This window comes from Chlorocebus sabaeus, chromosome 1 (genome assembly GCF_047675955.1).
Source record: "Chlorocebus sabaeus isolate Y175 chromosome 1, mChlSab1.0.hap1, whole genome shotgun sequence".
Lineage (NCBI taxonomy): Eukaryota > Metazoa > Chordata > Mammalia > Primates > Cercopithecidae > Chlorocebus > Chlorocebus sabaeus.
Genome location: NC_132904.1, coordinates 36555461 through 36571428, shown reverse-complemented (window position 1 = coordinate 36571428; position 15968 = coordinate 36555461). Strand labels below are relative to the sequence as shown.

Here is a 15968-nt window from a genome sequence, read left to right as displayed (position 1 = left end):
AGAAATTTATTTCAAGGAGTTGACTCACCTGATTGTGGAGTCTGACATATGTGAAATCTGTAGGACAGTCCAGCAGGCTGGAAACTATCTGGTAGAAGCTGATGTCGCGGTCTTGAGGCAGAATTTTCTTCTTCCTCTGGGAAACTTCAGGGCTTTCAGCTGATTGGATGAGGCATATCTACATTATTAAGGATAATTGCCTTTAATTAAAGTCAGCTGATTGTAGATATTACACATATTTATAAAATACCTTCACAGCAACACATAAATTAGGGTCTGATTAAATAACTGGGCATGAAAGCTTAGCCAAATTGATGTATAAACTATCATTGATATGATCAATCTTTCCCAAAATATTTAACTGAAATTATGAGTTCCTTTTGGAATTGACAGATTGGAAACTAAGGTAGCCAACAAATATCCTTTACAGTAGCTAACAGTACATGTATGAACGGCTGCTCTGGGGAATAGGTTTTCAACTTGCTTGGCATAGGGGAATACTAGGGACAAAAGTTATAGAAGTAGTGATAAAATAGCTATCAAGTAAAAAAGAACTGTTTAACAAAACAGTAGTGAGTTCCTGTTACTGAAAATGTTCAAATGTGAACTAAGGACTGTGGTGTAACACCGCAGATTAAGGCCCAGTTATTATGTGTTCCTTAACTTTTGGGGAAAGTAGTGTTTTGCTTAAGTGGAGTTCACTAGAAAACAGGCATAATTTTATTTTACTTTTATATTAATATCAAATAGTACCTGAGATATTATGTCTGCCAGGATTCTCCAGAACAAGTAGTATGTACGCACACACACACACTATGTATATACGTGTGTGTGCATATATATGTACTCTCCACATTTTATATGTGTGTATATATATATACACACCTATATGTGTATATATATATGTGTAAACATATGTGTGTGTGTGTATATATAGAGAGAGACAATGCGTGTGTGTGTGTGTATGTGTGTGTATAAGGCATTTTATTTGTAAATGAAATAATGAAATTACATGTCTAGAAAAAGAATCCCAGGATTTTCCTCTGTGTGTTTTATTCTTGCTTCATCATGGTCCATGAGGCCAGCTGAGGTTGTCATTACAATGGAACCAAACTGGCAGGATGGAAGCAGATTATTCTGCCATTTTTCTAGATCTTTGAGTTGTACATCAAATCTGTGGCTGATCACTCCACACTTGTTTAGTGATGAGGGATCACCTCACACTTGTTTAGTCTGCCTGTGAGGTTCACAACAATTTTCCCAGCATTATGATCATCAGTGATTTCAAATTCGCCAATGTAATCATGCTTCATCATCACAGTGAGAAACTGGACAATAACTTTGGAACTCAGCCTAATAAGAACCTGGTGTTTGCCTCTCTGTCTGGCATTGTTGATGCTCTTGAGAGCATCAGCCAGGACACCCATGTGCACCATTTTGGTGGTGTGGAAGGAGCTATAATTTATGTTTTTAGTATATATAAAGAAATTAATTTTTTCTCAAATAGCATAGCCACGAGTTCCTCTCCCCACTATATTCTTGCAGATAAAGTTACCTAGCCAAACAACTCTTTCTATCAAAGGGATCAGGCATAATTTTTGCTTATCCCTCATTAGCAGGTTCAATTCCTGCCAACTCAAGGGATTATCCAAACAAACCAATCACATTCTTCTGGGAACTAGGGGGCAACCCAGCCTCTTAAAATCTGCTTCTCACAGCCCCTGGTTTTCCACTCTCTTCCTGAGTGCAACCCCTATGTGACCCTGTATGGCAAGTAATGGCTTCTTCCCTTTGGCTGGGAGGGGAATATATGTGATTAATAAACTTTTGACTCAGAAGACTTGCATGCAACCAACAAACCGTATGGGAAAAAACTCAACACCACTGATCATTAGAGAAATGCAAATCAAAACCACAAATGAGATACCACCGCACACCATTCAGAATGGCTATTATTTAAAAGTCAAAGAATAACAGATGCTGGCGAGGTTGCAGAGAAAAAGGAATGCTTATACAATGTTAGTGGAAGTGTAAATTAGTTCAACTATTGTGGAAGACAATGTAATGATTCCTCAAAGACCTAAAGTCAGAAATTCCATTCAACCCAGCAATCCCACCACTGGTATATACCCAAAGAAGTGTAAATTGTTGTATTATAAAGACACGTGTGCACATATGTTCATTGCAGCATTATTCACAATAACAAAAACATGGAATCGACCTAAATGTCCATCAGTGGTAGACTGGATAAAGAAATGTGGTACATCTACACCATGCAATACTAAGCAGCCATAAAACAGAATGAGAACATGTCCTTTGCAGGAACATGGATGGAGCTGTAGGCCATTATCCTTAGCAAACTAACGCAGGAACAGAAAACCAAATACCACATGCTCGTGGTTTTAAGTGAGAACTAAATGATGACCACACATGGACACATAGAGGGTAACAACACACACTGGGGCCTGCCAGAGTGGAGAGGGTGGGAGGAAGGAGAGGATCAGGAAAAATAACTAATGAATACTAGGCTTAATACCTGGATAATGAAATAACCTGTACAACAAACCCCCATGATACAAGTTTACCTATATAACAAACCTGCACATGTACCCCAAACTTAAAAGTTAAATAAAATTTAAAAAATAAGTAAAATAAAACAAACTTTTGTTTCTTCTGGCCAATGTTGGGTCAAATGAAATCCTGTGTTTGCCCATCTTCACAAACTTAGAATTGGAAGCCCTCTCTCACCAATGGTATATACAGGAGGTAGTTAAAACAATTACTTTCCTTTCTGTCCACTCACCCAGCAGTGATGTTGGATTGGGGAAAAATTCAAATATCAGTTATGTGATAGTAATAATTGACTTGTGAGTTGCCTTTCAATAGCAATATTCTGTTATTTCTGTGTTTCCAGTGCTAGTATTAGCATTTTTATTTTCCAAATAAGAACAGGGCAATTTGTTCATCATTCTGTTAGTGGCACCCATCAGAGTATTTTGTAAACTGTAGATCTTTTCCTCTCAGCTCAAAGCACAGAAAGTCATGCCTTATTAATCTTTATGTACACTCCAAATAACATCATGCCTGACCCATAGCAGATATTCAATTACTTTCTCCATTGGAATTTTATTAAAAAATTACTATTGAGCTGTGAAGTTCACCTTAAACAACATACATATAAGTAAATATCATAAATGTAAATTATCCAACACTGTTGAAATCCAAACTCACTCTACCCACCTTTAGACAGAAGGAATGACTTCTTGAGAGTATTGCCCAATTTTCTCTTCTCATTCACCTTCCAAAATGCATGCTAGTTGCCTTAAGGCTTCTAAAGAACCCTGAAGGCAGCATCTCACTTTGTGTAGGAAGAATTAGTATAGCTGCGAGGTGATCCCAACTCCTGCCTGTCTGTTGGTTCTGAATGCTCCATTCACTTCAGAATCCCTGCTGAGAGATAATCCCTTCTGCAAGAAGGCATTTATTTAGTTACAGTTTCATTCCTCAAGTTTATAACTGCATAGCACCGTATTCTAAATTATAGGGAAAACATGGAGAAAGCTAAAATGATTGGTTTGAACATATTTGACATCTTTTTTTGATTTATATTACATTATTTACTGTATTTAAATTGGCTTACTTGTTATTTTTTTGATAGAATGACATATGCTTCTTTCTGTACCCATAGATGTAAGAATTTTTAAGAAAATATGAAAGACCTGGTTTGACAAAGGAATTTTTCTAACTTATGAATATATTGTATCCCTTCACAAAGATATACGATAAATTGTGTTTATCAGCAGTAATAAAATTCCATTAAACTAGCTCTGGTGTTTGAGACCGAAGATGTATAGTTTCCATATCCATGTCTTTATACAACACTAAGCACTTGGTAAATATATATTAGTTAAATAATGTAATAATAGAATGTGCTCCCTTCCACTGATCATAGACTTTAGAAAGACTTTTATCTAACAGAAGTGTTTTCTCTATCTCCTGGGTTTACTCACAGTAAACAAATCCGAGCTATGCTGGGCCAGTTCAGCCAGGCAGAAGCCTTATTAATGAAAGCTGGGGTGCAGCCAGGAACTTTTGATGGAGTTCTTATGGATCTTGGGTGTTCCTCCATGCAACTTGATACTCCTGAAAGAGGTTTTTCCCTTTGGAAAGATGGCCCCTTGGACATGAGAATGGATGGTGGCAGGTGAGTATTCATAAAGCACTTCTCACAACAAGAAATCAATTTGTCAAAAACACTCTGAATTTATTTTTTTTAAGACTACAGAATTTCCATTACATGCCTACACCTAAAACTACCAATACATAATAAACCAGTTTGTTTGATACTCATTATACACATCAGTATTTCTCTGGATTTAGGATTTTTAAAGAAAAACAATTACTGCCTTTACACAAAATAGTGAAGAGTATAACTTTCATACTGATTATCTTTTTTACTTATACAATATGGGTTTTAGAATGTTAACCAATATCAGTAAATATCACGATACTGCAATAACTATTTCATTTTTATTCATGCCCAACTATGCCTCTTGTGAGAAGCAAAAAGAACTATATATATTTAAGGCATCCTCTTTTAGAATACAAAAAAAAAAAAGGCAAGATCTTAGAGTCAGTAAGTGTGTTTTGTCCTGTCTTATACAATCACTTTGAACCTTCTCCAGAAAAACTGTAATTTATGATATGATATCAAACACAGTACTATAATAAGATATCCTCCACACTTCCTCTTCCTGGAAATACCAACATTTATTCTCCATTATTCAAATAGATTAAATAACACAAAAACAATCATATTCTAGGAAAGTATAGAAAAAATTATTTTCTTTCTTTCTTTCTTTCTTTCTTTCTTTTTTTGGAGACAGAGTCTCATTCTGTCACCCAGGCTGGAGTGCAGTGGCATGACCTCAACTCACTGCAACCTCCACCTCCCGAGTTTAAGCCATTCTCATGCCTCAGCCTCCTGAGTAGCTGGGATTACAGATATGTACCACCATGCCTGGCTAATTATTTTTGTATTAGTAGAGACGGATTTTCATCATATTATCCAGGCTGGTCTCAAACTCCTGACTTCACATGATCCACCTGCCTCAGCCTCCCAAAGTGCTGGGATTATAGGCATGAGCCACCATTACTGGCCAACAATTTCTTTATATTAATTGTCTAAATTAATGTTAAAAGCTTAGATTAGGACCTGTGTCTATTCTCAATACTGACCTAGGAAATGGACAGCCTATACCTGTAAAACTTAACTGTGGTTTTTCTCTCTCATATCATGCCCCACCACAAACTGCTTTGTTTTGTGGTAATTATTCACATATAGCCTTTTCCCCTATGTTGTGATACAACCTGTTAACTTGGCTTGTGACCTATATTTGTTAGGACTCTGTTGTTCCTAAATGTTATACCTTCTTTTGCACATGTTGTTGGCATTCACAGAATGAAGAATGTAATGATAAAAGAAAATAATAAAAATCCCTTAAAAACAACTAACTAATAGTAAAAGTGAAATATAGTCTCACGTGTGGAGATGGAAGTGGTTGTGCAGAGGTAATAAAACATCAAGCCAATTTCTGAAATACAATGAACCAAACTTCTAGTTACTAGTAGTAAATCCCATATTGTTAATTTAAAGACTTATCAGCAAATTGTAGTTTGTGAATCAGGGTCCCTGTGGTTTTCCCAAGAGCTTGAAAATAATGTTGACACTGAGAATTAAACTCTTAAATTAATACCTAATGGATGAAAATTAGAATTGAGTAAATATATCTTAAAATGTTGAATGGCTTTCGGGTAGATGGTATAGACTGTAACTTAATCAAAGATTTTAACAGCTCTGAAGAAAATATTTAACATTTGAAAAGGGGGAGTTGATTCACATGAATTCATTGAAGAAGAAAAGTCATAGATTCAAACACGTGCAATGCTAATCCAAGTGGTATATGTTTGCCTTGGCTAATCCAGGCCAAAAAAATATGGCCTGTTAGTTCCTGAAGGGAGATTATCCGTGTGATGAAGACGGATGCAAAAGGCTTTCTTAACCAGTTGTCATTTAACACTGGAGTCTTAAAAAACATAATTTATTCTTTGCTGATTGTAATTTCAACAGCAGCTTTCAGATTATAGTAAGGTTTCTCATGTAGAAGCCATAGAAAGAAATTCATAGCTTCAAGAATTTGAGAGTCTAGTTCTGTTGGCAGTTATAGTCTTCACTAGAAGGTAATTAATTATCACTTGTGTTTATATTTTCTTTCTAAGTTTAGTCACTGTAAGTCAGTGAACTCTGAAGGACTGACAAGATCAAATATATTAGTCGGGGGGCAGCTCTTGGATCTTGACTCGTTTACCACATGAATGCCTATTCTGAAGCTGCCTAGCAGCCTGCCAAACCTTCCAGTGTTGCACCTTTTGCACTGTAGCACTATGGAAACTTCTACACCATCAATCATTGTTAATATAAGAGTAAAATAAAATTATGTGTATTTTCCAATTACTTGTTTAAAGTAAAATTATGTGTATGGAACAAAATGCTTTTTAATTTTCTTATTTAAAGATAGAAAAATATCATTAAAAACTGCTAAGTACATCTATACTCATCATAAAATTCTCTTGGTAAACTGGACTGTATCCCATGGATAAATTTCTAAATTTCCCGTCATTAACACAGTTCATTCAGATGCTCGCTGGTTTAAGCAGTTGAATTCACAAATAGGTCAGGTTTAGCAGGGATTTTGTCATTTAAGCCACAAATTATGCTTTGCAAATTTATGAATGGGGGAGATCTAAAGGACAGTGGCATGCATTGAGCATCTTTTATATTGTAGGCATTATATTTCTGTTTTGCAATTGTGTGCACCAATAATTATCCAAACCATTCTGTGAGTTAAGAATCGTTACTTTCATTTCACAGGTTAAAAATTCAGGCTCTAATAGGTTAAAAATCTTACTCAATATGAGTAAAAAGGCCAGGATTCTAATCCAGATCAATTGAACTCCAAAAACCAGATCTTCATCCTGAAAGCTGAAGAAGCAAAGCCTACTGAGATAGAAATAGGGCTACCTTATAAGACATTCATTGTTCTGTGAGTTTAATGGCAGACTGACATAAAAACAATTATTGTAAGCTATTTGGGAGGCTGAGGCAGGAGAATCGCTTGAACCCAGGAAGCGGAGGTTGCAGTGAGCCAAGATCCACCATTGCACTCCAGCCTGAGCAACAAGAGCGAAACTCCGTCTCAAAAAAAAAAAAATCTGAAAAGCGAGCTATGGATGAAAAAAAGAGACAAAGAGACATCAGAAGAGATGAAAGTCATGACAAATCTAGGGACAAGCCAAAGACAGCAAAAAGATTTTCTCCTGGAGGCACTAAGCATGTTAACAATGTATATTTTAGTATTTTTAAGGAGAGTTTCAGGTGTTTCTTGGCAGCCCCACTCTGGTTGGACCCTCAGTTCTTAAAGCTACCATACCGTTGTTACTTACAGATCCTCACAGTATGTTACCAACAATCAATCCAACATATTAACTGTAAGAGCAGTAACTGCACCATTAGCAAAGCTATTTTTCTAATATGTAAAGTCACAATTAGCTCATCACTTAGAATTCTTTGGCCCATTTCCCTAAGGTAAACAGGAATGGTCTGAACAGAGTAAATGCTGTGTCTAACTATAATTTATTCTATTTGACTAGAAGTTGGTAATTTTTATTCCTCCTCCACCTAAAATTACTATCTAGGCTTGTTCAATACTGCTTATTGATTACCTGGTTTTGTCATATTGTGACCTTTGTTATGGATGAATGACCAAATATTGTTAAACATTTGAATAATATGCATTATTGCCATTAAGGTTGTATGAGTTTTTGTGAGGGAAACTGACCAGCAGTATCTTTTTTTTTTTAATAGATTTTCTAAGTTTAATTTGTGTCTTCACAGGTAATCAGATATTTTACAGCCTCAGATTTAGTCAAGTTACTGAGATTTAGCCTTGTTTAAATATCATCAGCAAACCTTGTATCTTCTATACTGAAAAAAACATTCAAGCAGTAATTTAAATTTTGAACAACTTAAATTTAACCATTTTTCAGTGTTTTAGTTCAAGAAAAATACACGGAAAACAATAAACATTTCTTTGTGAATTATTAGTTTAAGGTTATTATAATATTTTAACTTCCTGCTGCCTTGACCTTGATGAATGTTACAAACCATCACCATTTGCCATAATGATGGGTATTTGAAATAGAAAGTCTATTTCATTTATTTAGTGTTTCAGTCTCTGACTTTAAAACCTCAGTTCTCCTAGACTATGTGTATATGTCTGACTTTATGTCTCAGTACTCTGAAGTTTCACCTCTTGTCAATGAAAACTGACGTCAGTGAACTAATTGGCTCTTCTTGTGCGTAGGTACCCTGACATGCCCACTGCTGCTGATGTTGTGAATGCTTTAGATCAACCGGCACTTGCATCTATCCTAAGAACATATGGGGAGGAGAAGCATGCCAAGAAAATCGCTTCAGCAATTGTTCAGGCACGCAGCATCTACCCCATCACCAGAACCCAGCAGCTTGCCAGCATCGTTGCAGGTAGCCTCATTAATTCTCAACAGTGTCTAAGAGAAAAAATTATATTTATGTGTGTGCATGTGTTTGTGTGTGTGCACTCATGCACATGTGTGTGTGCATTAATCCCCCAAACTCCCAGAGGGATTCATTTGTACTTGAAATCATGCAGGATAGAGTCTTGCCTATCTTTCTTTAATGTCAGCTTTCTTTTGCTTGTGCAAGCTTCTCCCCTTCAAAACCTCTCCCCCAAATACAATTTTTAAAAAAGTATACTGTAGCTTACTAATTTGTGTAATAGTAGATTTTTATTTTACACAAGATAATTTATCATTTGTGCCTACCAAGGTGAAACATGAAATGATGAGTGAAAGGATTTCTTGATCCATCACAGTGGTTGATAAGCACCCTGTACAAGATCTGACATTACTTCTCTTAGTTTCACATTTCTGCATTTTAATATTGTGGGCAAAAGGAGAATTGCATTGCCCAAGTGCTAAAATAAAATCCAGTGACTCATATATCTATTCCAAACAACCAACTAACAAAGGGTATATGATGTATAGGTTATTCCACTTTGTGAATGCTAACTAAATCAGCCTGAGGGGCTTATTGAAACATTTCATCTTTTCTGCTATTTCGCTATTCACCACCATAAACCTCTTGAACCTAACTCTAGCTAGGAGGCGCTTTATTATAGCCTTTCTATTTGAAGCCAAAGTTGTTTCACAGCTGTGTTCCATGATGAAAGTTTTCCAAGGCAAAAATATAACTCCTGCAGTTATTTAACAGAATTCCAATGATAAATTCTTCGTCTTGTTGGACCATCTGAAACCCTGTATCATTTTTATTTACCAAATGTATTAAGATTTGTTTCCAGTGATTCCTATTAAATTACTTAAGTAAATTTTAAGAAGTTTTTTAAAAAGGAATATTTGTGTAACTTATAAATAGAACTTGATATTGACTGTCTCTTTCTTAATATTATCCATAGTTTAAAAAGTAAAACTTAATTATAAATTCATTTAGATCTTTAGTATTTACAGATCACATAGCAATTGTTTTATTATATAATTAAATAAGACTATATTCTACCTAGTTATTATAATGAAATATAAAGAGCTGGCTAGCCTTTAATTTTTTAAGCCACATATCTCAGGGCCCTTCGAACTTACTATTGAGATTTCTTTATGCAAGCTTAAGAGGAGAATTCTTGTGGTTATATGAACATAAAATATTTCATTTCTTCCCCCCTGAAAAAGAGTTTATACCAGCATGCTGATTAAATTCATCTTCTGTCTGATGTTCCTTTAACCACTCCGTACTCACTAACATGTCTCCACCATATCCTTTCTGTAATTCTTTACCTACGTATTATTTTCTGTCTCCTGTACTGGAAAGAAAAGCAGTGAGAAGTGATACTTTTTATTTATAAGCAAATCTAAAATTCATGCTAAAAATGAGGGGTTGGGGCTGGAGAGCATCCTAGAAATTATCTAGTCAGAAAACCTCTTCTGATTACTAAGGAAACTGAGGCTCAGGGAGTAGTTTGCAATAGTAATCTAGAATTTGGAAGCTCATGAATTTGAGGCATAACTGGGAATCTGCCTTTAAGCTACCTTTTCTGTCTGTGCATCCTACCTTGTAAACTTGCAGAAATAACACTTTGGCATTAAGTAGAAATTATGTGAAGGTTCACAATAGGAACAATTTAAGTACTTTCAGAAAGATTATGATATGAAAAGCATATTAGAGCTATGAGAAATGATACAGTAAAAGTGAAAATACTCATATATGGTAAATAAAACCTCATTTTAGTAAGTGCCATTAAAACACTGAGTTATCTGGAACAAGTCCATTTTTATATCATAAATATCAGTCTGTAATAATACAACTTTGTTAATGATAATATGATTTTTTGGAAAAGGAAAAAACAAAAATGTGTTTTCATTTTGTGCTCATTTATTCAAAAAATATTTTGAGAGAGGCTGCTTTATACTAGGCACTATCCTAAACACTAAAGTTAAAAAAGGAGCTAATCAGATATAACCTCTGTGCTTACAAAGTTTATAGACTAATAGATTATACAGTCAGGGAACTGAATGAAAACATCATGTAATAACCTGTATTTACAGTGAAAATTCTCTTTCCTATTTATTGTAATCAAGAGTTGTGATAGTATGGTCAATAGAAAATTTGATAAAAGCAGAGATTTATAGAACCTATACAAATCTACATATATTTGTATGCTTGGGTTTTAATTGCAGTTCCACAAAATTCATTCTTAACAAACCACACCCATGGCATATGTCCTATAAGTTCTGGTTATAGTTTTAGTAAAATGAAGTAAGACTTGAAAGGCATTTGCAAATCCATCTGAATGAGAAGTTTTTCTAGATTTTCATGATTTCATTTTAGTCTTTTACAATTGCCTCACTCATACGTAATTTGATTGAATTTTTTTAAGTGATTCACCTTTAACAAGAGTTTCCAAAGTTTCCAACTTAGTTTTCTTGGACACTGCAGCTGTCTTTCCTTTTACATTCATATTTCCTCAGTTTATGTAATATGTAATTAAATTATGTAATGACAACAGTGAACATTCTGGGCTGTAAGTGCACAGCTCTTTTGATGGGACTAGAACTGTATAGAAGTACCAGAGAATCCAAAGAATAGAATCCAACCCTCACACAATTTGTTTAACAGAGAAAAGGGTTAAATCTGTCAAGTCCAATAAATCAAGAGGTACTACATAAAGAAAATATGAGATGTAATTGGAAGGGCACAGGTTCCTGTATGGGTTTCCTAGGGCTGCTGTTACTAAGTACTACAAACTTCATGCCTTAAAGCAACAGAAATTTATTCTTTTACAGTTTTGGAGATGTGAAGTCTGAAATCAAGATGTTAGAAGGGAGCTAGGGGAGAATCCTTCCTTACTATTCCTAGCATCTGGTGGTTGCCAGCAATCCTTGGTGTTCCTTGGCTTGTCACTGTTTCTGCCTCCATAGTCACTTGGCGTTCTCCCTGGGCATCTGTCTTTGTGCCCAGATTTCCCTCTTCTCATAAGGACACCAGTCATGTTGGATTTAGGGCCCACACTTGATCCAGTATATCCTCATCTTAACTTGAAATCGTCTGCAAAGACCTTATTTCTAGGTCAGATCACATTTATAGGTTCTGGGTAGAAATGAATTGTGCTGGGTAGACATGAATTGTGGGGGACTCTATAAACCCAATACAATTCCTAAGCAGTATCTTTGTTTAACAAATATGTATTTTGGCAAGCTATAATATGCAATGACTATATTTAAATGTGTTTTCTGATTCTGATAAATTCATACTAAATATGTTCAAAACTATCAAGCACTCTAGGAAATATGCAGCACAGTTCCTGACACATATTAAAATCCATATCGATGGAAATATAAATCACTTTCTTTGCTTTCCAAAAACTAATAATTCAGTAGGACAAGGAAGAACAACACACTTGGAATCACACCCTCAGTGGGATCCTGTCAGTCACACGATTAAGTTGTAAATTGTAAAATCTAAAGTTTGGTGCCTTTTGCTGGTATAAATAACTACAGTTCCAGTACTCTTCCATATCATGGGAGTTCCAAAAGACAGGTTCAAGGCTCCAAGTTGGAACAGAGCACTTACAAGCATTATGAATTACTTTGCAAATTATCAAAGCAGTAATATCAAAGAGAATTCCAAAAACAACCTGTAGGATTTCACTGTTCTTACTACCACACATGTTTATACATACACTATTCAGAACTACCAGCCATGAATCTTAATATAAATACTTAACACAAATGCAGTGTTAGATACAGTGTTCCTTCCAAAAATGATTCATAAATAACAAATCCACATTTTATTAAGCATAATGTTTATTCTAATGTTCTAGCTAAAGAGTTGGAGTTGTAAAATCTAAGAGTTGAAAATGGCCTAAGGGACTCATCTCATCCAGAACTAGATTCTTCATCACCTCTAATAAATGGTCATCTAGCTTTAGCCTCTTCATCTTCATCTCTCTTACTCCCCGTTGTATTCCAGTGAAGACGAGCACATTTCAGCCTGAAGTTGCCAGTTGCATACATATAATACAGGCCTAGAGACTTTAGAAAGGATAGATTTCTTAGAATAAAAGCATAACTCCTTTACATGGTTTGCAACTTCCTCCATGAACTGGCTCCTACCTGTCTTTTCATCTTCCCCTTTCCACATAATAGTCTTTGTTCCAGCCATATTGAAGTTCTTGTAGTCTTCCCAGCACACCATAGTCATTCACCTGCAGGCCTTGGATGTCCTTTTGCCTGGAATATTGACCTTCCTGTTCTCTCCTCTCCCTGCCCTACCCCTACCCTTTTCTCTGGCTAATTTCAGCTCATCCTTTAGAGCTCAGTTGAAATGCCACTTCCTCACAAAGTTTTTTCCAACCCTACTCAGATTGGTTGAGATGGTCTCCTATGTGCTGCCATTGCACTGCATTCCCTTGTCTGGCACTTATTATGCTATATCTTATTGCTTGCTTACTATTTAAATATTCCCTTAGATTTATATTGTGCAACACCAATGCCAACAGCCACATGTGGCTATAAAGCACTTGAAATGTAGTTACTCCATATTAAGAGGTTTCATGAATCTAAAATATGCACCAGATTTTGAAGACTTAGTTTGAAAAAAAAAATTACAAAAATAATTTTATCTTCATTACATGTTGAAATGGTAATATTTTAGATATTACCATTATTGGGTCAAATATGGTATTAAAATTAATATTTTGCTTTTTAAATGTGGCTATAGAAAATTTTAAATAACATGAATTACATTACATCTTTATTGGACAATACTGTTCCAGACTATAAGCACCAAGATTATAAGCGCTGCTGTGACTTTTATAGTAATCACTGTGTCCTAGCATTTAGCCTAATGTTTAACACTTGAAAGGTATTTAGTAAATACATTTTTTAAGATTTTTTTATTAAAAACCTTTTTTTCAAGTGACAGTGTCACCTTCTGTCGCCCAGGCTGGAGTGCAGTGGGCAATCATAGTTGAAGGCTACAGTGAGCTGTGAGGCTCAAGCTGCCCTCCTGAGTAGCTGGGACTACAGGTGCCCAACATCACAGCAGGCTAATTTTTTAAATTTTTATCTTTAGAAATAGGGTCTCCCTATGTTGCCTGTGCTTGTCTGGAACTCTTGGCTTCAAGTGATCCCCAACCCCCTGGCTCAACTTCCTGAGTAGCTGGGATTACAGGTGTAAGCAACTGTTCCTGGCAATACTTTTTCATTGTTAATTTATACAGTTAACAAAATGCACATTCAGTCAGAAAAGCTCTGCTTTTAGAATGTTTGGATTCAGTAAAATAACTTCAACATTAATTTTAAAAATTGATGTTCAGTCTTGTAGGTCATAAAAAGCAAATGTCCTCTTACATGGTTTGGCTCTGTGTCTTTATCCAAACCTCATCTTGTAGTTCCCATAATTTCCATGTGTTGTGGGAGGGATCCACTGGGAGATGACTGAATCATGGGGACAGGTATTTCCTGTGCTGTTCTCATGATAATGAATGGCTCTCAGGAGACCTGAGTCCCTAACACAAGCTCTCTTTGCCTGCTGCCATCCACATAAGGGTGACTGGCTCCTCCTTGCCTTCTGCAGTGATTGTGAGGCCTCCTCAGCCATTTGGAACTGTAAGTCCAGTTAAACCTCTTTCTTTTGTAAATTGCTCAGTCTTGGGTATGTCTTTTTCAGCAGCATGAAAATGACTACTACGTCCCCCACAACATTAACACTAACATATGCAGGTAAGTTAGGAAAACTCCATTGCCCTCTAGTACTTTATTCATCTTTGTAAGTTGAAATGATAGCAATTCCTATCTTATTCTTTAGGAATGCTGTGAAGAATAATAATGCTTTGATAGAAATTTTTATTAATTAAAAATCATTCATATGATGAATGACACATATAAAAATTCTTGATCTCTTCAGGAGAAAGAAAATTTATGCACTTAATTTTGAAAAAATGGCCGTGGTCTGGATTTTGCAGAATTGATGTATTTGACGTATTGATGTTTTGCATAGTGTTAAAAATGAGATGGATTCTAGACATCCTTTTGAATAAAGAAATATGGGTATTTTCCTCAAGAGGCTGGCTGTCCATATTTTATATTTGAGCTTTTTCATATTCTAGTGCTCTTTTCATTCTCCAGTTACATCAAGGAAATTACCAGTTAAATGCTAACTAGTTTAATGAAAACATCTTCGTTCAAGTCCTGGTTCTTCAACTTGCTGTTTGTGTAAACTTGTATAATTCTAGACCTCATCTTTCTCATCTTAAAATGGAGACAAATAATAGTTATGATAATAATCATTATTTTTCTTTAATAAACATAACCATGCCATTTATGTTTTGCTTATACCAATGTTGAAATTCACTTGTAGTCTCAGAGCTTATGTTAAAAATCAAAGAAGTATACCAATCACTTTTCAGATCATTGAGATTTAGATTAAATAAAAATGAAATAATTGATAAAATAGATAATTGATCTCTAAACAATCAAAAAGTGACAAAAGGCTTATAATATAATTATTTGAATGAGAGAAAAGAGGGGGAGACACTTTTTAGATATTTGTGACTTATGTTGATTAATGTATAGATTGATTCCTTTCCCGAAACTTCTGTGTAACCTTTATTCTGACTCATGAACTGGGTACATAGCCAGAGCTCAATGAATGCTTGCTGAAAAAATAAATCAGTAAAAAGATGCGTACATTCCCAGCCAAAGTAAAAATGAAAATTCAAGGGAACAAATATATAAGTTCTTAGGTGTTACTGAGGATAAACTGTACTTTTTCCTTCACGTTGAAGAGGGAGACAACCTGAGCATCAAAGTCTTCAGTATAAATTAAAACAGCTTGAGGAATAGGTGATACTCTCCAGGACATGGAATCAAAAATTCTCAAGTTTTGTTTCTGGTTGTACCACTTATTTGTTCTGTGAACTTGAGTAAGTTCACTTATCTTCTCTGACCCTCAATTTCCTCATCTGGAAAATAGGAATAACAAATCTTGCTATGACTAATAAATGAGATGGCATATAGGAATGTTATCTGTGAAATCTAAAATGCAAATGTTCTTGTAAGCATTTTTTTTTTTTTTGCTCCTCTGTATTCAGAACTAAGGTAATTCAGACAGTAAAGGAATGCGGTAGTTGGAACTCTGAGTATGGACTTCCATTTCCAATTCTATTTTCCTGTCCATAACCAAATAGTGTGATTTGTGATAGATTGATCACTTCATTCCAAGATGCTTTTCCCTTAGGAGTTATGTGACTTGTAGGAAAGAGAAGAATAATTATCTTTTTCTGCACTGGGACATGTAA

At 35.2% G+C, this 15968-nt stretch overlaps 1 protein-coding gene across 7 annotated transcripts in view; it reads left to right on the top strand.

Annotated features, from left to right (window-relative positions):
* The window catches only part of METTL15 (methyltransferase 15, mitochondrial 12S rRNA N4-cytidine), a 421910-nt gene that overhangs the window by 182387 nt on the left and 223555 nt on the right, over positions 1-15968 (top strand). For 6 of the 7 annotated variants that reach the window (XR_012093474.1, XM_073017671.1, XM_008003675.3 and 3 more), the window contains exons 5-6: positions 4013-4204; positions 8424-8602. Coding sequence is in view for 6 of the 7 variants with exons in the window: in XM_073017671.1 (XP_072873772.1) it covers positions 4013-4204; positions 8424-8602 (371 nt within the window). In the remaining variant the exon portion in view is untranslated. Of the gene's footprint in view, positions 1-4012; positions 4205-8423; positions 8603-14245; positions 14278-15968 lie in introns of all 7 variants that reach the window. The other variant, XM_073017662.1, reaches the window with a different exon arrangement.